At 50.7% G+C, this 24135-nt stretch overlaps 1 protein-coding gene across 31 annotated transcripts in view; it reads right to left on the bottom strand.

Annotated features, from left to right (window-relative positions):
• IFT140 (intraflagellar transport 140) overlaps positions 1 to 24135 on the bottom strand; it is an 81652-nt gene that overhangs the window by 34416 nt on the left and 23101 nt on the right. For all 31 annotated transcript variants that reach the window (XM_072754124.1, XM_072754142.1, XM_072754143.1 and 28 more), the window contains 9 exons: positions 23771 to 23974; positions 23580 to 23652; positions 21629 to 21720; positions 12731 to 12858; positions 10372 to 10489; positions 8191 to 8321; positions 6681 to 6849; positions 5147 to 5278; positions 1546 to 1733 (listed from right to left, as the gene is read on the bottom strand). In XM_072754124.1, the coding sequence (XP_072610225.1) occupies positions 1546 to 1733; positions 5147 to 5278; positions 6681 to 6849; positions 8191 to 8321; positions 10372 to 10489; positions 12731 to 12858; positions 21629 to 21720; positions 23580 to 23652; positions 23771 to 23974 (1235 nt within the window). The remainder of the gene's footprint in view (positions 1 to 1545; positions 1734 to 5146; positions 5279 to 6680; positions 6850 to 8190; positions 8322 to 10371; positions 10490 to 12730; positions 12859 to 21628; positions 21721 to 23579; positions 23653 to 23770; positions 23975 to 24135) is intronic.

Here is a 24135-nt window from a genome sequence, read left to right as displayed (position 1 = left end):
AGTAATGAAGTATTTAGGATATGCCGTTTCACAGTACTATGTTTAGAACCATCTGAGAGTACACGACAGTATTCAAGTTGACCCTGTGGTCGATCATGGCCTCTGTTTATATCACATGAAAAGCGACCAGAGGAAGGCTGGGCTGTGCATCCAGACACCTCCCAAACTAAGAGTCCTCTTGTCCACATCCACCGCCAGTGTGCACAAGGCTCTTCCCACACACAAGGTCTGGCCTCACTGTTTTAGAAAAAAGACGAGGGACTAGGGCTGCCGTACTATTCTGAAAGGTGCTTCAATGTTACAGAAACGATCACTGCCAAGGAGGGGCCATCTCCTGGTGGGGCAGGAGGGACGCCTGTTTTAGGTGACTGAATTTCTCATCTCTTTCTTCTCATTTCAGTTTTATTCTGCAATAATTTTTCTATCCTTTGGAGATTAAAATCTGTCAAATGCTCTTGAGAGGAATTGCTGAATTCTCTCAGGAATGGAGGGGAGGCTGCTTGTAGACAGCCTGTGGGTAAGAACTTCTTTCAGAAAAAGGGTGCCTGGGTGGCAGAGTCAGTTTCAGCTCAGGTCATGATCTCAGGGTGTGGGGGTCAGACCCAGTCAGGCTCCGCAGTCAGCGGGGAGTCCGCTTCCCCTATTCCTCCCCCTGCTTATGCACACACATGCTTTCTCTCTCTCTCTCAAATAAATAAATAGGGACACCTGGGTGGCTCAGTCAGTTGAGCATCTGCCTTCAGCTCAGGTCATGACCCCGGGGTCCTGGGATAGAGCCCCACATTGGGCTCCTTGCTCAGCGGGAAGCCTGCTTCTCCCTTTCCCTCTGCCCCTCCCCTGCTCATTTGCTCTCAGATAAACAAAACTTTAAAAGAAGTAAGTCTTTTTAAAAATTCCTTTTAGAAAAAAGTTTTCTCTTAGAGAAATTTTTTAAAAAAGATTCTGTTTATTTATTCATGAGAGACACAGAGAGAGAGGCAGAGACACAGGCAGAGGGAGAAGCAGGCTCCCCGCAGGGAGCCCGACGTGGGACTCGATCCTGGGACCCAGGGATCATGCCCTGGGCCAAAGGCAGATGCCCAACCACTGAGGTGCCCAGGTGTCCCACTTAGAGCAATTTTAATTGCATATTCACTGTACTATTTTGAGTGTTTGGTATTCAAACCTTCCTGTTTAGTAGCAACTATTCCCAGAGGAACAGGTATTACAAATATTTAGCAACCACAGAACTTTCCACTAGGAAGAATCCAGAACACTTTACAATAAATGAAACAAAAAAACAGCAGCCCAAAAGACTCGGAGCCCCGAGAGGAGAGCCAGGCTCACGTGCTCCGTCTGCCCCGCCGCCGCCGTAACACACCTGCTCTGCATCATAACATGCCAAGGCTGCCGTGGTGTCCCCATGTGTTGCAGTGTTTCCGTGGGTGACAAACCATGAAATATACCATGACAGACTCACACAAGAGTTACTGATTCTCAGAACCTCGTTAGGAGGGGAGAGAGACACAAAGACTCTCGAGCCATCCCAGTGAGCAGAGTCCTCACCTTTTGATGAGTTTGATAGATTTGAAAGCTTCATCCATGTCTCCGACGGCGACGAAGAAACTGAACTGAAGCATGGCATCCCGAGTGGGCTTATCGCAGCCCTCCAGCCCGATGAAGTCTCGCAGTGGCCTCCTGACCACGCACGGGCACCCTGAGTCCACCTGGTCTTCTCTGTCTGCTTCTCCTGGCTGAATGACAAAGGCCACACCATTAGTTGTCAGCTCACAGAAGGAGCATGCCTACGCTAAGCCGCTGCCTCGGGAGCTATGTCAGCCTTGGGTCTGTCTGCAGGCAGGCATGGATGAACTGACCCTGCCAAATGCTGCACGAGTGTGTGGGCATTCGAGGTCATCAGAGCCCAGGCTCCAGGCTCAGGCTGCAGGAGAGCGCAGGCTGTCCATGGGTAGGGACCCATGTTCAGCCTCTAGCTCACTCAGGCTACCTTCTCAACAGGCATGAAATGACTCTGCAGACACCCCCTTCCCAGGGCTGTTCTGAAGCCTGGAGAGAAGTTTCATGACCCACTTGGACACTCACACAGCCTCAGAGTCTTGTAGTTAAGTGACCCAATATGATTTCAGGTAGAATTTTCCAAACCAATAACCTGTATTAGTAGTGTGACCTCCCTGATGTTTTTCACAAGAATCAACATAGTGCCCTGCTCCCCAAACAGGCATATGAAGAAGAAGAGAGCCCTTTCCCAGTCCTAGCCCAGGAAAACATACTCCTGTGCTGGCCAGCCAGCCTCGATGCTGTTTTCTATCCAGCAGCCTGAATCCAGCCTACTGGGAGGACCCGTGCACCCATCCTCCTCAACTTCTGGTCCCTTCCCCCTGCTGGGTGCTGGTCTCCTCTGGACTGGAGTCCACACATACCACCCTGTCTCCTGCAGCACCTGCCTTTCCCTGTGCAGGTTCTGCTTCCTGCTGTAAAGGGGGGGTCATGGTCACTCCTTGGACCCAGCTTCCCCAGCACATCACTGGTCTGGTGGGATATTGGCTTATAAGCATATGTTTGGTCTTCCAGATAACCAAATAGATATTTCTCACATGCACCCAGTCTTTACCACTGGTTCATGGCTCACAGCCAGGAGAAGGGCCACAGAAGTGCCTTCTGTTCTGTGACTGAAGATGACTTCGGGGCTCCACCCAAGGGCAGAGTGGGCTGCCAGGATGACCAACCTCTCATCAGAGGGCTCAAGTTTCAGGCTCACCCCAACCTCCAGGGAGGGGACAGCCCCCCCACCCCACCCCAGGTTGAATCCATTGCCAATGACCAATGACTTAGTCCATCAGGACTACGCAGTGAAGCCTCCAAAAAGACCCAAAAGGACAGGGTTCAGAGAGCTTCCAGGTAGCTGACCACCTGGAGGTGTGGGGGGAGTGGCGCCTGGAGACCCCTGGGAGCTCTGTGCCCACCTCAGGCCTCGCCCTGTGTATCTCTTCATCCAGCTGTAGATCCGTCTCCTCTATTCTACCCTCTGATAAACCGATAACGTGAGCCTGAGCCGCTCTAGCCCAACTGGAAGGGGCTCTAGCCCCCAGAGGAGGGGGCCCTCCACTGTAGCCTGTGGTCAGAAGCACAGGACTGGGGACTGGCATCTGGGGTGGCGGTGGGGGCAGCTGGGTAGGGCCGAGCCCCTCATCTGCGGGGCTGATGCTGTCTCTGGGTGGACGGTGTCAGGACTGAGTTAATCATGTTGAGCACAGAGCTGTAGATACAAGTGTTAAGTCACTATGTTGTGCACCTGAGGCTAATACAGCATCATATGTCAACTGAGCTGTACTTCAAGGGGAAGAAAAAAAGAATTGAGTAGAATTGTCAGGCACTCAGCTGATATCTAAGTGATAGCGGAGTCTTACATGGTGTGGCAGGGAACCCCTCACCACGGTGGAATCAGGCCCAGGAACCCCAATCTCCCCCTTGCTGCTGCTGTGTGTCCCCTGTCTCACTCTCAGTTCCCAGCAGCCCCCATCTCATGGCTCCGTCTGACGTTCACCTGCAGTCCCCAACTTTAGGAGGCACTAGACCTGGGCCTTAAAACACTGGTAGGATCTGTCAGACCCAGGTATGGATGGCAAGACTCTTGCAGGCAGGGTGGAACATAAGGACATGGGGCAGCCCACAGTCTAGGTGGCTTGAATATAGGGCTCGTGGATAAACATCAGCAGGGTCATGTCAGAGGGAGGCTGAATGCTGCAGAGCTTGCAAGGCAGAGGCCTGCTTCCATCAGGTCAGCCATGCTGGGGATCTGATCAGAACCTGGCCCACTGTGGCCACACTTGGGGATTCTCACAAACAGGAGAGTCTGTGGGTCACCTGCCACGTGCACTCACCGCTGCCCTCGATTTGGAGCCTCATCTCTGAGAGAAGGGCCCTCACTTGGGGACCCTAGGTGGTCAGACTTGTGTCCACACCCCTGAGTGTGCAGGTGGGGAACCTGGCTCTGAGGGCCCTGACTACAGGTCAGTAATCTGAAGAAGGCAGGTTTTAAAGACACACAACGCTTCCCGGCTACTTGTTACAAGCACATCAGAGGTAGAATGAATAAGACTTCCTATATTGCTGACCCAGGGAAACAAACTACTTCTGGCATCACAAACATCAGGTAACAGCTGCTCCTCCCACAGTCTGAGCCAGGATGAGGGCGCTGCTGAGGGATGTGGGCTTGCTGCTTCCGCACAGGGGCCATTGCAACATCAGGCTCCCCACCAAGCCTGGTACCCGAGGCTTGTGAGCAGAAAGGGCCCGTGTGCAGGCAACTGCAGCTCAGAACACATAAAAACAGACCTTGGGAAATGGCAAAGTCGAGGGACAGATGGTCAGTGGGGCATAGTGCTGACAGCTGTGCCCCATGCACAACCCCTCTGGAACCAGGAGGATGGTGGATGCACATAGGTGGCCAGAAGGAGAAGGGAAAGAGAAGGCCCATCGGCATCTGGAGAAACCAGTCTGTGAAGGGAAAGTCAAGGGGAAACTCCACAGAAAGGACCTTACATGCTCTTTCATACCCTTCTGAGTTCTCAAGCCAAGGAGAAATGAAAGAACCTAAGGAGCACTAAGTAAGAATGAGGTCCAGACACATGGCAGCCTGATGGCAGGGGCAGTGTGACGGCAGGGGCAGGAGGACAGAGCCGCAGCACCACATAGCCTGGTACCAGGACACTCACACACCAAGGGTCCATGGTGATGCGGAGGCCAAGCCCACGCAGGCACACTCCCAGCACAACCTAGCTGGGAGCGTGCACCTGTGTGCTGAGAACCCCATCTGCCGCAACTAAACATACACGTGTGTGTGCAATATGCTCCTGAGAGGCCACATGCCAGCCCATCCCCAGTGGCCACCTCTGTATCGTCACTTGTCCCGGGATGTGCCACATCAGCACTTCTCTGTCTGCACGGCAGAGCCAAGTCTTGAGAGTTTCCTGACCTGGAAACCTCATAACTGCTGGAGTTTCAGGAAACAAATGAGAGCAGATGGTTTGCCTCGCTGAAGGGGAGGGGAGCAGTGGTGCCCTGGAAGCTCCAGGAGACCCCTGCTGACCCCTGGCCAGAGGGGAGAGGACCCGAGAACACAGCCCTGCACTCGCGGGGGTCCCACCTTTCTCATGAAGTAATAATGAGGCGCTTCGATCCCCAGAAGATTCTGGTAGGCGGGAGGCCGTGGGAAGCTGTCCTGAAGCAAGAAGCCATGCTCTTCCGTAATGAAGAAGGACAGAATCAGCACGTCCGCCTGCGAGAGAAGGGAAACACTGTTGTTTCTAGTTTGGCGATAAATTTTCTAGTTTGCATCTAATTCCTGTTTCCAGGGATCCCTGGGTGGCGCAGCGGTTTGGCGCCTGCCTTTGGCCCAGGGCGCGATCCTGGAGACCCGGGATCGAATCCCACATCGGGCTCCCGGTGCATGGGGCCTGCTTCTCCCTCTGCCTGTGTCTCTGCCTCTCTCTCTCTCTGTGACTATCATAAAAAAAAAAAAAAAAAAAAAAAAAATTCCTGTTTCCATGCCAGTATGTTTACATACAATAGAGAAAAAAAGATGAGCACATGAACTTCCCCCTTCTGGAAGGATGTGCCTCATGCATCTGAGAGCTGCTAGACCCTTCTCATTGATGGAGTTTCTTGCAGCAAAAACTAAATTGTTCCCATCCCAGTTCAAAGTTTTCCTGTTCAGGTCCTTGACTCTGACTTAAAAATCGACAATAGCAAAGGGGCTCTTGGGAGATTCAGTCAGTTGAGCGTCCGACTGTTGATTTTGGCTCAGGGCATGATCTCCGGGTTGTGTGACTGAGCCCTCCCGCCCTGGGGCTCCACACCCAGCAGGGAGTTTGCTAAGAGACTTCCCTTCCCCTGCTCGCACTCTTTCTAAAAAGAAGTAAATCTTAAAAAAAAAAAAAAAAAATCAACAATAACAGAGAGATTCTCTCCCCTGCTTTCAAGGGAGAGGGGTCACAGAGCCGAGAGGCCGGGTGACCTGCTGGGGCCCGCTGCGTGCCATTTGGAGCTACAGCACCATCCACAGCGCCTTCTGACGGGAACGAGCAGGTGGTCAAGGACGCCAGAGCCTTTCCCTGCTGTGTGAATTCTTGCAACTGCCCATCATCCTCACAAGAGCCCAGAAGAGGCATCTGATCAGAGTGCTGCGAAGTGTCCACATCGCTTGCCGGGGGTCGCCACCCTCTACCCTGAGAAAACTCTGCACACGTCGCTTCCCTGATTCCAGTCACAGAGATGTCACCTCTGTGCGTTTTACCACTCTGTCAGAAGCAAGGAGTGGATCTGCTTCTGAGAGTCTCAGGACATGGACACTGACTGCTGATAATCTTGGGGCCCCCATTCTCACCACCCTGGTAGGGAGACAAGTCTGGCTACTGTTAGTGGGCTGGCTGCCTTGCTGCCTTGCTGGGAACCTACTCTAGCTTGCTCCTGGAGCAAGGTCATCACAAGGAGGCACAGCCAGCCACTGGACTTTCCCAGGGAGCACCAGACGTTCCAACCACATGTTTGGAGAATATTGGGAGTCCTGGGCCCCACAGCGGGAGGCACCAACTTCCCTCTAACTTGCCCATACACATCAGCAGGATAGTGAATGCACCAAGCCTCCGTGACCAGATATAAACGCGGCGCGGCCACGGTACCGTGGGGACTGGGCTGTCCTCAGTGGGCGGCTTCTTGTCCCCGAAATGCAGCTGGGCTCCTGGCGCCTCCCGCATGGCCTCACACACAAACAGCCTGGGCTCGTTCTGGTCCCAGAAGTGGTTCACAGGAATGAGATCCATCAGCCTCTCATCCACAAAGGCGTGGCTCCTGAAAGAGAAGGCTCGTCCTGAGTCCTGAGAACTGACAGGTGCATCTGCGTTTGCTGCCTCTGCAAATGCATGCCAGGGGGCTGGGTCAGCATCAGCAGACCGGTGTGCATCGCTCGGGCTGTTGGCTCTGGAGCCCCTCCCCGCAGCACGCGGCACCAGCCTGCCTCAGGAAATTCTCAGACTGAAGCAAGTTAGTAAAATTAGAGGCCCAGTGCAGTCTTGTCAGAGAGCGCGTGAGGCTTTGGCTCTGGAGACTCCACGGAGGGCACTTGCCAGGACCACCGAGAGGACTTTGTGTCCCACCGGGATGACGTGTGTGATATGGGGCCAACAGACAAGCTGGGTCCAGAGGCAGAGGAAGGACCGGGCCTCAGAAGAGGACAGGCATCGGAGGGGTGGCTGCGCACTGTCCCACCACCACCAGAGAAGTGACAGGCTGAGCTGGATGTGGCTCAGAAGTGGAGGGCGGAGGGAAAAGTGTGAGTCTGAGACACAATTCAAACAAGGAAGACGGGATGAGTCACAGACGGGAGGACTAAGGGAAAGGTTAGCTGTGAGGTTTGAGACCAGGCGACCAGGACGAGAGACCAGAGTGGACAGGAACAGTCTCTGGGGAATGGGGCTCAGGTGACAGCAAGAAATTCCAGGGGACATTTGGAGTCAGAGAAGCAGAGTGAGGCTGGGAAGAAGTGAGGATGGGTGTGTTCAGGTGGGGCTACCCAGTGACCAGTTTAAGTTACCGGGGGAAAGAAGGTTCTGGAAAAGGATGAGAGCTGGGTGGAGAGGTGGGAGCTATAACAGAGCAAAAGGAGCAGACGCCGGCAAGGCCAGCCATGGGCTCTGCTGCGGCGTCCACCCCATGTCCTGAGCAGCACACTTGGTCCTCGGGTGTCACTTCCGCCAGAATCAAATGTGAACCTTCAGTGGGGCAGGGTGAGCACTTCCAGTCCATGAGCATTCGCTGGGCAGTAGAAGGAAGTGCAAACACGGACTCCCCGAAGAGTGACAGTTATTCTCTAGAAATACAGTGTCTCCCCAGATGGATGCCCTCCCTTCCCAGGTGCTGACAGAGCTCAGCTACTGCCACTCCCACCCTGAGATTCGGGCCATCGTGTGGCCACAGCTGCCACTGCCCTTCCAGAAGCTGGGTTCTGCTGGGTAATTTCAGGACCACCCCAACTGCCTAGGGGTGTTGGCTTTCCTGCCTGCATTGAGCACTGGTAGCTGCTGAGGTCCCGGACATGTGAAGTGTAACTCAGCAGCCTGCCCAGAAGCTGGCCACTAACTGAGCATCAGTGTCCGTGTTCTTTCAATGAAATCCTCCCAACCACAGTCTTACTTCTTGGTCTCTTGCCCATTAAAGGACAACTCCTCCCTGCGATTGATCTGCCCCGTCTTGAAGTCAAGGATGGTCATGATGTCCATTTCCACGTTGTAGAAGCAGATTTTGGAGTCAGGGCTGTTATCTACCTGGGGGCAGAGAAAACGGAGCTCACAGAGCTGCCTGGCTGACATGCCATGGGTCTGAAAACAAGCGTCTGGTGTCCTCCACCTGCCGGCCACCTGGCATTTCTAACGTGGACATCAACTTACCTTCATCCTGATGAGACCACCGATCAATCACTACTTTATAAATTCCAACACATCGTGAAAGCCTGACTCCCACTGTCCAGCCGTGGTCAGTGCTGGCCTGAGTGACGTGATCTCGGTGAGGCGGACTGACCACGGGGGACATGGGGCAGTCCGGATCCCAACAGACCAGTTCTCATGCAGGTGACTGAAGTGAGAGAAAGGGAGCCAGCTTCGCTGCCAGGGCAACAAAGGCCAAGAACTTGGATAGACCGTTCGAGGCTTTACTCTGGGAGAGAGTAGAATGCTAAGTGAGCCTGAGCATGAGAAAGGCAAAGAAACAAATGTCCAAATTTTAGGCAGAAAAACATACTATAAGCTTAATAGCAGCAGCAGAATCACAAAAGCATCGTAGGTTTGGGTACCTGCGAACACCCTTCTAGTCACTGTGAACACCCTTTGCAGAACGAAAGACGCACGACAGACTGGGGACACCTCAGCAACACCAAAGGCGCAGCCTCCTGCCCATGAGAGTGGGCTGGCGGGTGGCCTGCAGCAGACCCCTCTTTCCAAGCACACCTCCCACCAAGGGGTAGGGCTGGGGGTGCAGCTGATTTCACCGCAAGCTCCCCTGTGCTACCTGAACCATTCCTTTGCATCGTTTTTTTCTTTTGCCATGGGCAAAACGGCGAGATCCCTCAGTGTCACTGCTCTGGAGGATCGGGCCTCCGGAGCCAGCAGTCACCGTGCGGTCCCTGCCCCCACTGCACATTCACTGCCAGCACCCCAGAGACGGTGCCAGGTCCCGGCATGCCCTCTCCTACTGCACACCCCACTTCTCCCACGAGTGACCCTCTGGCGGACCCGGTCAGTGACCCAGGGCTGCTCAGCATGCATGCTTGAGCGCCCTCCCCATGTCCTCCCACCGCCCACACCCCTCCTGGGTGCTCAGACTGACAGGTGGCTCTATTCCTCCCGAGGATCTCCATACCCAGCCAGACTCCCCTTCAGAGGCTCAGGCTCCTTTTTATCGGCCCACCAGCTGCCCTCGGATGCCTCAAACTCAACATCGAAACAGGACGCCCCATCATCTCCATAAAGGCTTCTTCCCGGGTTTCCCTTTCCACATCCACACTGCTGCGAGGCGTAGGACCAGCCCCTGCCCATCCTGGCCCACGCCAGCCCATCCCCAACCCTCAGGGTGGCTGTGATGGGCACCAAGCCGACTTCTGCACACCCCCCACCACGGAGAAGCACCCTGCAGGAAGATGCTCCATTATGCTCCTGCCTCGCCCCTCTGCCAAGGCTGGTGCCTGTGTGTTGGACCGCTGACTGTGCCAGCCTCGGGCTCGCCCCCTTCCAGGGACGGGAGACCCCTGTCCAGGCCCAGCTCTGCCACCTGCTCACACCCTGGGTGCCTCTGTTGCTGCCCCGCTGCCGCAGGCTTGTCTGGAGGGTTTGCACCTCCTGAAGGAGCCTCCCGACCAGTGGGTCGCCCAGCACCACCCGCCACAGTTTGACTCATTCTTAGACGGGTGTCTGTTCACCCACAGGGAGGTGCCAAGCTCTCCTGTTTGACCGTAGGCCTGCGTCCACCCAGAGGGGTGCCTGGTTCATGGTAGGTAACCAGTGACAAGGCTGTGAAAGAATGGATTCCCGGGCAAGCACTGGTGGGCAGAGGCAGACAGCCCCCCTGCAGCTGTCACCATATCCTCTACTTCTGTAAGCCAGAGCTCAGAGGTCCTTGCTACCCCCTCGTGCCAAGGGAAACACAGCAGGCTGATGAAAAGGGACAGAAAGGAGAAGTGGTCCAGGGTCGTGCGTAGAGGAACTGCGGTTTCAGAGGAATTAGGAGCTGAGCACATGTGGGGGCTTGGGCCTGGGGGCGAAAGGAGAGGCAGAGGCCAAGGAGGACGGCGTCCTGAGTGCACAGCCGCCCACCTGCACCCACCTTGCTGAGGAGGATGCTGATCCTGCTGCCGCTGGCGTTACACCTGAGTGAGGCCACACCCGCTGCGCCCGGGATTAGTGCGGCCAGGTTCTTGTCACTGCAGTGCACTTTCGCCTCTCTGCAGGGGGGACACGAGAGGCTTAGGGCAAAGCGCAGGCCCATCCATGGGCCATCCCACCCCCACCCATGCGGGCAGCTCACAGTGCCAGCACCGGCTGTCTCAGTGATGAGAAACCTTCATTCACAGAACTCGGGGCTCTGGGAAGGCCCAGCGGCTCTCAGTCTGGGGGTCTGTGCACCCGGGGAGAGGGGCCAGCTCAGAACTCAGGCTAAGATCTTACTTTTAAAAGTTTAAAATTGAGATATAATTGACAATAACATCGTATTACTTTCAGTGTGTAAACAATGATTCAACATTTGGGTGAGTTTTTAAAGTTTCTAGGTTTAATGAACAAATATGAAAGCATATCCCTTCCCCTACCCTTCTGACACAAAAAGCAGCAGCTCTGCTCCCAGCTCCTCTCTGTGTGGCAGGTTTTGGCCATTCATCCTGCCAGACTGTGCTGCTGTCATACTTGCTAGAGCTTCGCAGAAACCAAAATGCACTTAAGCAGCCCCCGTCCAGCAGGTTCTAGCTTATCGCTGCTATGGACGGTACTGGGGGCACAGCAGTGGCTCGCCACGATTGTTTTCTCTTAATTCCCATTTCCTCTGTGTTTCCCTAACATCCTCTGTCCCAGGAGGCCCTCCAGGCCCCACGTGACACTTCACGGTCCTGTCTCCTTTGGCTCCTCTGGGCTGGGACTCCAGGCTCATGTGCACATTTCCTGCCTCAGTGCTAGGACTTCTCCCGGGAGCCTGGTCCTTCTGACAGAGAATGCTGTGGAAACCCGCATCTGGGCACCAGGCGTGCTTGCTGGCTCTCGGCCGCCACCCAGGGCAAGGACATGGTGCACAGACCGACTGCTGTAGGTACGTGTATGTGCAGATGCCTCTGTGTGTACCCGGGTGGCTTCCACTCACCCATCACCATGAGGCTCCTCCTCACCTCCTCCCTCTGCTGATGTCACCTGCTCCCAATGGTGAAGTCCCAGCTCCCCAAACCTGCATCAGCTGCTCAGTCCTTCCTTCTGTGCAGCTGGGCACCGATGTGGGACGGTCACCCTGTGCCCTGTGTGGGGCAGCTCTGTGCACTGCAGGGCAGTGTTGTATGCGTCCCCTCTGCCTCCACTGTCAAGATCGCCACCATCCCCAAAGGGCTGATGTCAGTCAGCACCGCCTTTCCAGGGACACCATTCCACACATTTCTAGCACACTTAAGACTATTCTCATATTCTGTATTCCATCCTGAGATCCCCTAAATTTGAATTTGCATATGTTTTAGGCTCACGTGCTATGAAGTTCCATGGGCTCTGACAACAACTGTGCCTTCTATCTACTGTACACAAAATTTTACCACCTAAAAACTGCCCTGTGCTCTACTTGCTCAACCCTCCTCCTGTTTGCTTCCTCCCCCAGTATGTAAAGATTAAGAATTTGTGCCAAGGGGCACCTGGATGGCTCAGCCAGTTAAGTGTTGTCTCACATCATGATCTCAGGGTCCTGGGTTCGAGCCCCATGTCGGGCTCCTCGATCAGCATATAGTCTGCTTGGGATTCTCTCTCCCCCTCTGTCCCTCCCCTGACTCGCTCTCTCAATAAATAAATAAATATTTTTAAAAATAAATAAAATATTAAAAATATTAAAAATAAATAAATAAATATTTTTTTAAAAAGGATTTATGCCAAAACATAAGGCATTACAAAAAAAAATTCAGTGGTCTGTTATCGTAAAAATGGGAACAGCAACAGTTTTCTGGCTCCTATCCTTTTTCAACCTACCATATTGTCTCAGGCAATTTTTAATACATGCACAGGCATGCCTCACTTTAGTGCACTTTCTAGATACTATGTCTTTTAACAAATTGAAGGTTTGTGGCAACCTGTGTTGAGCAAGTCAAGCACCATTTTTCCAACAGCATTTGCTCATTTGGTGTCTCTGTCATGCTTTGGTAATTTTTGCATAATCTCAGATGTTTTTGTTATTGTTGTATTTGCCATGGTGACCTGTGATTTATTTAGCAAAAAAAAAAAAAAAAAGGAATTTTTAATCAAGGCATGGACATTGTTTGCTTAGACACAATGTCACTGTATATTTAATAGACCACAGTAAAGTATAAATACGAGTTTTATAGGTACTGGGAAACCAAAAAATTCACCTGACTCACTTCATTGTGATATTTGCTCTACTCCAGTGCTCTAAAGCCAAACCCACATGATCTCCAAGGTAGGCCTGTACTTTTATTTAGACAAAATTGTACCTTCGGGAAAGATCAAAACTTTTAAAGTGAGCCAGGTCTGTCCCCACAACCAGGAAATTTCCACAGATGTCAAGGAAGCATGGGCTCCCCTCCGCCTCGGAGAACAGTAAGAGCTGTTTCACAGTCCCCTGAGGAAAAGGAAAGAACGAGGATTAAGGAAAGCAGCCTGTGCAGCCTTTCACTTTTGTTACTGAATGTTCCTCACGGGTCATCTGGGTACACTAAGCAGGCACTCAACATTTACCGAGGGCCCGGGGTGCGCCCAGCACCTTGCAGGTTCTAAAGCTCCATGGGACTCAGGAGCACCTGGGGGTCGCAGCTGCTTAAACCCTTGGGACTTTCCAGGACAAGGCCCACGGAGGTGTTTTGGGTTCTGTGACTGAGGTGACTTTTGGTTTCCGCTCAAGGGTTGGAAGCACAGGACTGGGGACTGGCATGGGGTGTCAGGTGGGGCTGACGCAGTCTCTGGGTGGCCTGTATCACCACTGAGCTGAACTGTGGGCACCCTGTGGTATCTGAGGAACCCTGCCCCAACCACATGAGAACTGGCTCTGCCCTCTGTACCACCTGCCATCCCAGCGCTCACCACCCCCAAGCACGGCCTTGTCCCCCCTCTGCTCTGGCCTCAGCTGCCAGATGCCCAGGCCCACGTCTGCAGACCTCACTGGTGGCCACCTCCCCAGGCTTTCCCACTACACAGACATGAAGTTATCTTCTACGACAAAATAACAGAAAACCAAGAAACAATCCAGGATGCTGTCACTGTCATTCGGGGCTTGGAGCCCCTTGGATTTATGTTTAAAAACTATGGCCCTAGGGTACCTGGGTGGCTCAACGGTTGAGCATCTGCCTTGGACTTGGGGCATAATCCCAGGGTCCTAGGATCGAGTCCCAGATTGGGCTCCCTGCAGGGAGCCTGCTTCTCCCTCTGCCTCTGTCTCTCATGAATAAATAAATAAAATCTTTTTAAAAAAATTAAAAATAAATAAAAAACAATGGCCCCTCCTAATAGGCATTTCTAACTAAATGGAGGGAATTTAACCAAAAATAATTCATGACTTCAGAAGCCATTATGGGGTTTTTTTCATCTTCCCCAAATTGTTTTGCTCAAATCACAAAGCCTCAACTCCAAAAAACCAAAAATAACTTCAGAACAAACAAAACACCTGAATAGGGATGCATACCTTGAGCCTTCCAAATGTTTTCACAATTCTAACTTTGCCATTTCTCCATTAGTTGAGGCAAATACACGACTGAAATAAGTCAAAATGGCTCTGAGGCCCCTTTTTCCTCTCCCTTGTGGTCTTTTTTTTTTCTTTCTTTTAAAATTTTTTATTTATTTATGATAGTCACAGAGAGAGAGAGAGAGGCAGAGACACAGGCAGAGGGAGAAGCAGATTCCATGCACCGGGAGCCCGACATAGGATTCGATCCCGGGTCTCCAGGATGGCGCCCTGGGCCAAAGGCAGGCGCCAAACCACTGCACCACCCAGGGATCCCTCCCTTGTGGTCTTTATCCCCAGATGTGCAGCCACTTTTGCTTGGGCCCCAGCTCTGGCACCACTGTCCCTAATTCCCTCTGTACTGCCCTGCCTCCGCTATACTCCTGCTCCCTCATTCCAACTCTTTTGTCAGACTTTCTTTTTCCTCTGAATCTCCCTCCATTCCCAAAGCTATTAAAACCCACCCCTTTAAAGTTAGGCCTTCTGAAGATAAAGTAAGCCCTGAATTTCTTATGTTCCCTGGACTAAGGCTGAATTGTGAGCCACAGTGAGAGTTTCCTAACGTGACTGGGAACCCTCCTCATACAGGTTTACTGAAGAATTTAACATTCATTCAAATTCAACAACCTGGTTTCTCATTTATTTCATTTAGTCCACACGCTTGTTGGTAAGGACCAGGCCAAATATTACATAAACCTAGCCCAGTGGGAACATCCTGAAAGGGATTTAGAGAAACAAAACTAACATTTTGCAAGGTGCTAGAACACTCACTGGAAATCTCCATCAAGCAATTATATTAACTTTTCCGAAGCCTATTGATTAGAATAAAATTCAGATTTGAAGGGGCAAAAAAAAAAAAAAAAAGGCTGATGAACCTGCTTGTAACTATTACAACTGACTTCAGGTTGTTTTCAAAGAAAATTCTGGTCTTCTTTAGATGTTGAGTCCACCTGGGTAGCATTTAACTCTATGCTGATTTAAAGGATTGAGCCGGGGGCATTCCCCTTACTTAAAAGAACCAGAATGGAATAGGAAACTGTGTCCACTCCACAAATAGTCTGGCAAGCCAGCTAGCTTGCATCCTGGATAAGTCACCTAAAAGAAAACCACTAAAATTCTTAATTTTCAACTACTGCAAATTAAAGCCTCTAAATAAAATGAAAATGAAAATACTCCTATTTTTTGGTATTATTGGAAAGGGTCAGGGCACTGGAAAATACTGTTACCAACTTACACACAGGCACCTTCAGTGTCCTCGCCAGCCTTTCCTGCGCTCTGCTCTCCCAATTCCCAGTTAATGGGACTCGGGAGAAACTATAGGAGCTCTTCTCAATCCTCCCTCCTAACTGAGAGAAACTAGTCTCCAAATTGGGAATGACTCTATGACCTTATTGACACCAGAGCCACATACTTGCTCAACTTCACTGCTGTAAAGCAGCCCCTGTCTCAGAGTACTAAGTTCAAATAATGGGGGCCCCTACAAGACCCTAACAGGTTCCTGTCCCTGAACCCATTCCCTTTGGTCTAGGCCCTTTGAGAGATACATACCCTTTTCTCCTTAGTTTCTTTGACCTATTCATTTCTTGGGTCAATATTTCTTAGAAAAGCATCATGCCACAGTTTCTCCCAAAAAGGGGAAATAATTCTAGAATTGGACAATAGTAATCAAGGTAGCCAATAAGAGGAAATAAGTGACCCTTTGGCATCTTTTATTAGCTTCTTCTCTGATGGCACCATAGCTGAGTCTGGGGACACTGGTTATTTGTCCCTATTGGATGAGCTACTGTCTTTATAAGCAAGGTCCTCAACTGATACTGGGAGAATCCACAGTGCACCTCCCACCGAGATTCAAACAGATCCCTCAAAAGCTCTCTCCGGAACAATACCCTCTAAATACAGATGTTCTTTAAGGCATCTGGCCCACAACAGATTACAAGGCTCAGGGCCTCATGATCCCCTGCACTAGTCCCTGTAACATCCCCATTTCACCCGTGAGAAAAACCAGTGGCTGGGGACGGAGGCCCGCCGAAGATCTGCGAGCAGTAACTGACGCTATTATCCCTCAGCTCCCGTAGTTCCCAACCCTCTCGCGCTACCAACATCCATTCCAAGCAACATGTTCAGCACAGAGGACCTATGTAGTGCATTCCTAGTATATTCCAGTTGATAAAGATAACCAGCAACGCCCCCGTGTTCCCTGGGGTGTCCTTCTTTTCACAAAACTTAAAAGCCAATGTGGATGCTACAAAGCTTTCTGCAGACTCTAGGTTGTTATAAGAGATAAATGAATTGCTTTGTTCCTGCTTCCCAAACCTCTTCCCAGGAGGCAGCATCCACCTGTTAAGACTCTGCCTTAAAGAGACAAAGTCTCCGAAGAAAAACTGCAGTTTTTTTTGGTTTGTTTTTGTTTTTTTTTTGCTTAAACTCAGGTTTGATGCTTTGGGCATCTAATCTCAGAACGAGGACTATATCCGTATGCAGATGGAAGCCCTTGTGACCCCTGAACGCTGCCACGTTACCTTTTGACTCCCCATGACAATTTACTGGATGCTCTTCTAACCAATGCTCATTTTCATGGTTTATTGATGGTTCATATTTAAAGGAGAAAAATGGTAAATACTCTGCTGGGTCTGTTATCCCAACTCCCTATGAGGTCATTGAGGCAGCGCCTCTTCTCCTGGCGACTTGAGCCCAATAGGCTGCTAAGTGCCTGTACTGGAGCTCATACCTCAGCCAAGGGAAAACTGCAAACATTTATCAGTAGGCCTTTGGGGTAGTCCATGATTTGGGGATATTAAGGAAGCAACAAGGGTTCCTTAGCTCCAATGGGGATAAATGTAAGATGGTTCCTATGTCCAAAACTTATTAGATGCCATGCTTTTTTAAAGAGAAAGGAGGAGGGGAGAGGGCGAGAGAATTTCAGCCAGACTCTCTGCTGAGTGCAGAGCCCAATGTGGGGCTCCATCCAAGGACCCGAAGATCACGACCTGAGCTGAAACCAAGAGTCGGACCCTTAACCAACAGAGCCACCCAGGCACCCCTGGCTGCCGTACTTTCCCCAACAGCTCTGGCTATTATTAAGGTTCCTGGACATTCAAGAATTGACTCTCTGGAGGCCAAAGGAAACCACAGCACTGATATTTCCACCAAAAAGGCTGCTGTCAAGGAGACCAATAGATAGACCTCTGCCATTTTCCAAAGAAATGTTCTTTCAAATTTGGAAAAATTGACCAGAGATGCCCAACAGTTGGTCCCAGAAAAGACAATGGTGGAAATCTAACAATTGTGAGTTTGATTAAAAAAAAAAAAAGAGAGAGAGAGAGAACTCTGCTTTGGACCAAATAACAATCTGGCCCTACCAGGAATTCCAAAATCCCATTACTTACCACCAAACATATGTTTAAACCACTGGTTTATTGACAAAATGATAGCGTTCACGAACCAGCATTGGTGGGAAAACGTTAATGAGGCCACAAAAAGGGCCCACCTCACTTGTCCTGCCTGTCAAAAATATATAATCCAGAGAAATCTGTTTATACAAATGGGTTTCATAAAACTTCCCCATCTCATGGATCTAAATAGGTTTTGGTCATGGTCTGTATGTTTTGTCACTGGCTTGAGGTTTTCCCTTGCAGACAGACCATTGCTTCTCTGTGGCTAAAAATCTGTTAGAAGACACTACCCTACTTGGGAACACCCTCTCAAATGACACAGTGAGCAGGGAACCACGTGCTTCAGTAAGCCTGGCCTGTCTGGCTGGTTTATGGCCCTCATCGTACATGCCACTGGCGATCAGTCAGTTGAATTTCCTAACAGCACTAGCAATACTCAGTTGGTAAAATGTGTAGAAACCCTCCGACTATCTTGTCCTAAAGCACTGCTGTTAGTCCTAAATCTCAGATCCACCCCCTTGGGGACATAGAGATTCTTACCCTTTGAGTTAGTCACAGGATGTCCCAATGCACTTGGCCCCTATCTCCTCTGACCCACAGCTGATCAAGGGAGATGCGCTTCAACATTGTAAAGGCCTGACTGCTTCTATTAAAAATAACCATGCTTTTAGTAAAGCAATCTCTTTTTTAAAGATTTATTTATTTATTTATTTATTTATTTATTTATTTATGATGGACAGAGAGAGAGAGAGAGAGGCAGAGACACAGGATGAGGGAGAAGCAGGCTCCATGCCAGGAGCCTGACGTGGGACTCGATCCCGGGTCTCCAGGATCGCGCCCTGGGCCATAGTAAAGCAATCTTTTTAGGAGACCATGATTTTAGATCAACCTCATAACCTGGAGGTTTTGTCTGTTAGAAAAGAAGTCTCCAGAGAGATTCTCTTTGTCCTTACTGAAAAGGTTCTTCTCAGCTACTGGTCAGTAACCTCTGTGCTGCCAAATTACAAGAAATAGACTCTTGGATTCAGGGGATGCATCTAAAGAAAGCGGCAGGGATCCCTGGGTGGCGCAGCGGTTTGGCGCCTGCCTTTGGCCCAGGGCGCGATCCTGGAGACCCGGGATCGAATCCCACGTCAGGCTCCCGGTGCATGGAGCCTGCTTCTCTCTCTGCCTGTGTCTCTGCCTCTCTCTCTCTCTGTGTGTGACTATCATAAATAAATAAAAATTAAAAAAAAAAAAAAGAAAGCGGCAAACCCTGATTGGGCCCGCACGCCATCTGGTGACCTGAAGCTACAGATTTCCTGGAATTGAAGCAGATGACATCTGACGAGATCGCTTTCCCCAGATGTCCAGCCCAGGCCCGTCTGCCTTTTCCTCAATGCTGCTCCTTTTCTCTCTCTGTCGTGGAGAGAGATACTCTTGTCTGCATTTCCCAAACCCTTTCCTGTTATGGCTTTTCAGTAACAGCCTCATTACTATTCTGTGACAGACATCTTTCACTTGTTTTTTTTCTGAAGGGCTAGAAGGTTCAGAATTTACAAAAGTCTTTTTTTCATCTGAACTACCATCCAAATTCATCGTTGTCTGAATTTACAACTTTATAAGCTGTATTACTGAGAACACATCTTGTTCCACACAGTTCTTTTGAGATAACAATACTGTTTTAAAACATCTTTGAAGTTTTGCTGTTTTGCAGAGTTTACCATCTATTGCTTCCTTTTAATACCTGCACTGGATCTTCCCAAATGCACTCAGTTAATCTTTCAGTTTGCTTTTGCAGCCTCCACTATTCTGCTCTCATGGTTGCTTTAACTGGAGATTTTAGGAGGCATATGCAACTCCAGGCTTGCTTTCACCGGGAGACCCTCTCCCCGCTATGTTAGTGTAAGTGCCAGTAAATATTTCCATTGGCTACCTTCACACCTAGTTCTGATCCATCATACAATTTGGCATTATCACGTTACTTCTTGTTTCGTATCATTATTCTAAGGTTTGTATTTTGTTACCTCTTCAAACTTTTTAAAAAAGGACGTACCCAATAAGGAGCTGCCCTCTAATGCTTACAATATTGGAAAGACACAACCATTAGGTGGGAGTACCCGAGATTTTTCTCTCTCCTGACTTTTGCTGTTACTCAAATGTGGCCCTAAGGGGTTTGCAACAGCTTATGCACTCCGCCTCTGACGTAGGACATGACAACATAAAAAAGGCCCTTCCTGGCACGGAGGGACACCACAATTAAATACGGAAAACGTGACTTAATCTGTGATGCTTTCAAAGAAAGATCTTTTTTTTTTTTTTTCAAAGAAAGATCTTGATCATAAAAGGGGAAATGTGAAACTTAATAAAGGGAAACCTCATTCAGAAGATGGAGCTGGGGGGGCCAGCAGGGGGCGCTTTCTGCAACACCCTGTCGGTTGGTTGCAGAGACCTGCCGCGCAAGTGGACACTACAGTTGGCTCTTGAACAGAGGGTTTGAGCTACGCTGTCCATTTACACACTCACATACAGATTTTTTTTTTCATAAATACAGTACAGAACTGTAAAAGTATTTTCTCTTCCCTATGATTTAATTTCCATTTCTCTGGTTTGCTTTATTGTCAGAAGACAGCACAGACAGTATAGTATAAAATATGTATATTTTTTATGCATAAAACATACAAAATATGTGTTAACTGTACTATCAGCAAACATTCGAGCTGCCAGTTTTTGGGGGAGTCCAGTTATACGTGGATTTTTGACTGCATGGGGGTCACCTGTGTGATCCCAGCAGGAGGAAGGAAGGGTGCCTCCTCCACAGCAGAGCCTCCTCTCCTGGGTTCTGCAGTCTTGCTGTGATTTAGCTTTAGCTTGCTTGTTCCAGACCGCAATTCTCCTATTCCCAGATAAACCCATTTTTTGCAGCTAAAATAATGGGTAGTTTTAAATCTACGGTTCAGAGCCCTCTTCTCACAGGTTGTTCACCCTCCCTCCCCAGCCCTGCAGCGGGCTCTTGCTCACATAGCGACATCCTTCATGGGTTGTTAACATGGGCCCGCCAGGCCCCAGCTTCACGTCCACAGCAGATATCCCCACCAAGTGTTGGCAGCAGTGGGGTCCAGCCTCCTTCCCACCTCAAACAGACTGGGGACCTCAGGGGCCAGCAGCCTAGCCTGGCCTGCCCCCAACTGGCACCTTCCCCACATCAGGCCTCTACTCTAGGGCTCCCCCAGTGACACTCCCCACCCACACTGAGCCCCCTCAGGAAGAACTCCATGGAAGCCCCTTGGGGAAGGGCAGCAGGAAGGAGAAGCAGCATGTGAGGTAGGAGGACAAGAGCAAACGTGTCCAGCAGCCTCCAGAAGTGAAGGCTAGATCTCAGCCCACAATTCAGACCCTGAGGGAGCAGTGGCACCAAGACCTGAAATTGGGGTGTGAAGATTTTCCTGACCTTAACAGAGCACTGCTGTGGGTACTGCACCAAGTGGTGGCCCCCAAAAGGCACATCCACCTGGAATTTGTGAATGTGACCTTATTTGGAAAAGGAGCCTTTGCAGATATAATTAAGGATCTCAAGGGGAGACCATTCTGGATTAGGCTGCCCCTAAATCCAAGGACAAGAGTCTTTATAAGACACAGACACAAGGAGAAGACAGAGGCTCAAATGGAGTGATGCATCTATGAGCCAAGGAATGCCAAAGCGGGCTGGAGCCCCAGAGGCTAGAGAGCAGGGGATGGATGCTCCATCAGAACCTCTAAAGGGGTCAACCCTGCTTACACTCAGGAGTTTGTACTTCTGACCTCCCCAACTGCAAGAGAATAAATTTCTATTGCTTTAAGCCACCCAGTGTGTGGTCCTTTGTTACACCCTGTCTGTGCCAGGTTCCCGCCAGCATCTGGGATGGCGGTAGGCAGGGGCCTCCTACTCCAAGCACCAGGGGGAACAGAGGCTGCAGGAGAGCCAGTGGGAAAGGCCTTTCCTGAACTGATGGCCCTTCAGCCTTGAAGATCACATGAACTCCAGCAAACATGCCCTCCCCCTTCCCAGTCTGTGCATTCAGGGGCCAGCAATCCAACGCTCATCACTTGCGAGGCCCTGCCCCATTTCCCGAATCCACAGGTCTCAGCAGTCAGCGCACAGACTAGCCCAGAGTCCAGTTTCACAGGCAAGTACCGGGCCAGGGGGGGCTGTGATCTGGCTGCGTGAGGTCAGTAAGCAGCTTTGGCTTGATTTAGAGATGGCCTTTTAAACTGTTCTAGTGACTTTCATCATCAAGCCCACTCGTTCCAGAGCAGTGATTTACCTGCCAGGTTCGAACTTGAACTCGGTTTGGCTCCACAGTGTACACATTGTCCTCATGCATGGCTAACACTGGAGTCTCACACAGGAAAGTTCCTAGGACGAGAGAGGGACATAATGAGGTAGTGGCCCATCTCTTCTTACACGCTCAGAGTGTTGTGAGGGCTGCGTTTTCTGCATAGGTGAGGACAGTGAGGCCCTAAGGGATGGGAATAGCATGTGGGCCAGGGGCTGGAGTACAGACGCGGCCACCTCTCTGGTCTGGTGCGGCCGCAGCACTACAGCACTGCAGTATAAGTGTTTAGGTGGCTGTCTGTTCCCCTTCAGTGGTGCTCTAGAGACCTCGAACCGTTGTCTTTCTCTAGATGGGTTCTTTTTTTTTTTTTTTTTTTTTAAGATTTTGTTTATTCATGAGAGACACAGAGAGAGAGGGGCAGAGACACAGGCAGAGGGAGAAGCAGGCTCCATGCAGGGAGCCTGATGTAGGACTTGATCCTGGGACCCCAGGGTCACACCCTGAGCCAAAGGCAGACACTCAACCACTGAGCCACCCAGCCATCCCTAGATGGGTTCTTATCTAGCCCGGGAGATGATCACACACACAAGACAGGGAGCACTTGAGCACCCGCTGTGCTATCCTCCTGAGGGTATTAGAAGTTCACCCTCACTTCAGGGGGGGTCCACGCTGCAGGAGAAGACACTAATTATGGACATAACACAAGGCAGAGCAGGAAAAGTATGACAAGTGTAGGTAATGAAGTGTTAGAGGTGAAAAGGAGGGAGGGATGGTAAGAGGGACCCCCAGTGGAGAAGCACCCCTGGGGTGAGAGCTGTTCTGTAAACCCATGGGGGGAGCCCCCTGGAGCATACGGATGACCATTCCTGTGGAGTCAACGTGGGTGAATGGTACAACTGTGCAGGAGCGCTGGGTGAGGGGCCCATCTGGAGGGTCATTATGGCAGGCTGCACATGGCCCCCGGAGCTATCAGGTCCTGGTCCCTGGAACCTGTGAATGTGAGTATATTGGCCAAAGATGGGGCACGATCCCGAGCTTGCTTCTCCCTCTGCCTGTGTCTCTGCCTCCCTCTCTATGTCTTATGAATAAATAAATAAAATCTAAAAAAAAAATTATGTTGGCCAAAGATGGGAAGGTGAGATCTCCCCTGAGATGGGGAGATTATCTTGGATTATTTAGGTGGACCCTAAATGCAACCCCAAGTGCCCCTATAAGAGGGAGGTACATTTCAGACAGGAACAAGGTGACAATGAAGGTAGACTCTGGAAGAATGTGATCCAGCCAGGGATGGCCAACAGCCACCAAATGCAGGGATAAGTGAGGAACAGATTTTCCCAGAGCTCAGGAGGTGGAGCAGTTGTTGATGCCATGATTTGGGGAACCATGAGTTTGGACTTCTGACCTCTACAGCTGTGAGAAAGTAAATGTCTGTCTGGTTTGCGCCCCCAGTATGGCAGCCCCTGCCACTCTTGTAGGCATGTGCTGAAGAGGGAGGGTCAGGGCAGCCCACAGAGACAGGAGGTGCAAGCTGATAGAGCATGTCTGACTAATCTATCCTCAGACTTCCAGACAGAGGCTGGCCTCAGTCAAGATGCCATGGGGCTCGCTGTTCTGCGTGGTCTGGAAGCAGTTCAGAAGCTGGGTGTGTAGCAACCCCCTTCCTTGGCAAGCACTGTTGATGTTTATGCTCATATAGCCTTAATTCCCGACTCTTTCATTGTCCCAGCGCCTGGGAGGGCTTCTTGGCCACCTTGACTGGCTTCAGTAAGGTGATGCCCAGCAGCATGGAGCCAGAGCACAGGTCGAAGGACTGACACAAGGGGCTCCTGGTGGTCCTCTGTCAACCCCCTGCCCACAGCACTGGCACCAATACCCCTATTAGATGGTCAGAAAATAAAGCAGGCTGCTATGAGCCCCCTCTAGGGAACAAGACTCCTACCTGCATTCCGTAATGTGCCTCCAGAAGGCTCAAAGATCATCACCTGTTTTCCGTTCCAGACAGCAATGGCATCCTAAAAAAAAAATCATGGAAATTAAGAAGAGACCTGCCACCCAGACCCTTTACCACCCTGAACAACCCAGAAAACCGGCCAGGTCCTTTGTCAACCCCATGGCCACCCTTGTAGTCACCTTGGTGGTGAACACTCCACTGACGTGCATGTCTATACGCAGGCTGTGTGTCACCCCCGTGGACAGGAAGGACACGCTAAGTAAGCTTGGGGAAGTCTGCACCACGGCCACTTGCTGGTGGAAGTGTGAAGACATGGCCTGCTCGCTGAGGATCACCACGGAGCTCATGTTGTTCACTGCCAGGAGGCTCTTCCGGGAGCCCCACTTCATTCCATGCCACAGGGACAGAGACAAAGGTATGAACAAAGAGAAGGGAGATGCAGGCAGGAAAGTGTTATAAACACAGGGTTCATCAACAATTTTCCTGGCACTATTTCCTCTCATCAGTGTAAACTGATTTAAAAATTTACTAGCATAAAATACAT

Source organism: Vulpes vulpes, chromosome 3, assembly GCF_048418805.1.
Source record: "Vulpes vulpes isolate BD-2025 chromosome 3, VulVul3, whole genome shotgun sequence".
Taxonomy (NCBI): domain Eukaryota; kingdom Metazoa; phylum Chordata; class Mammalia; order Carnivora; family Canidae; genus Vulpes; species Vulpes vulpes.
This window is presented reverse-complemented; position numbering and strand designations above follow the sequence as displayed.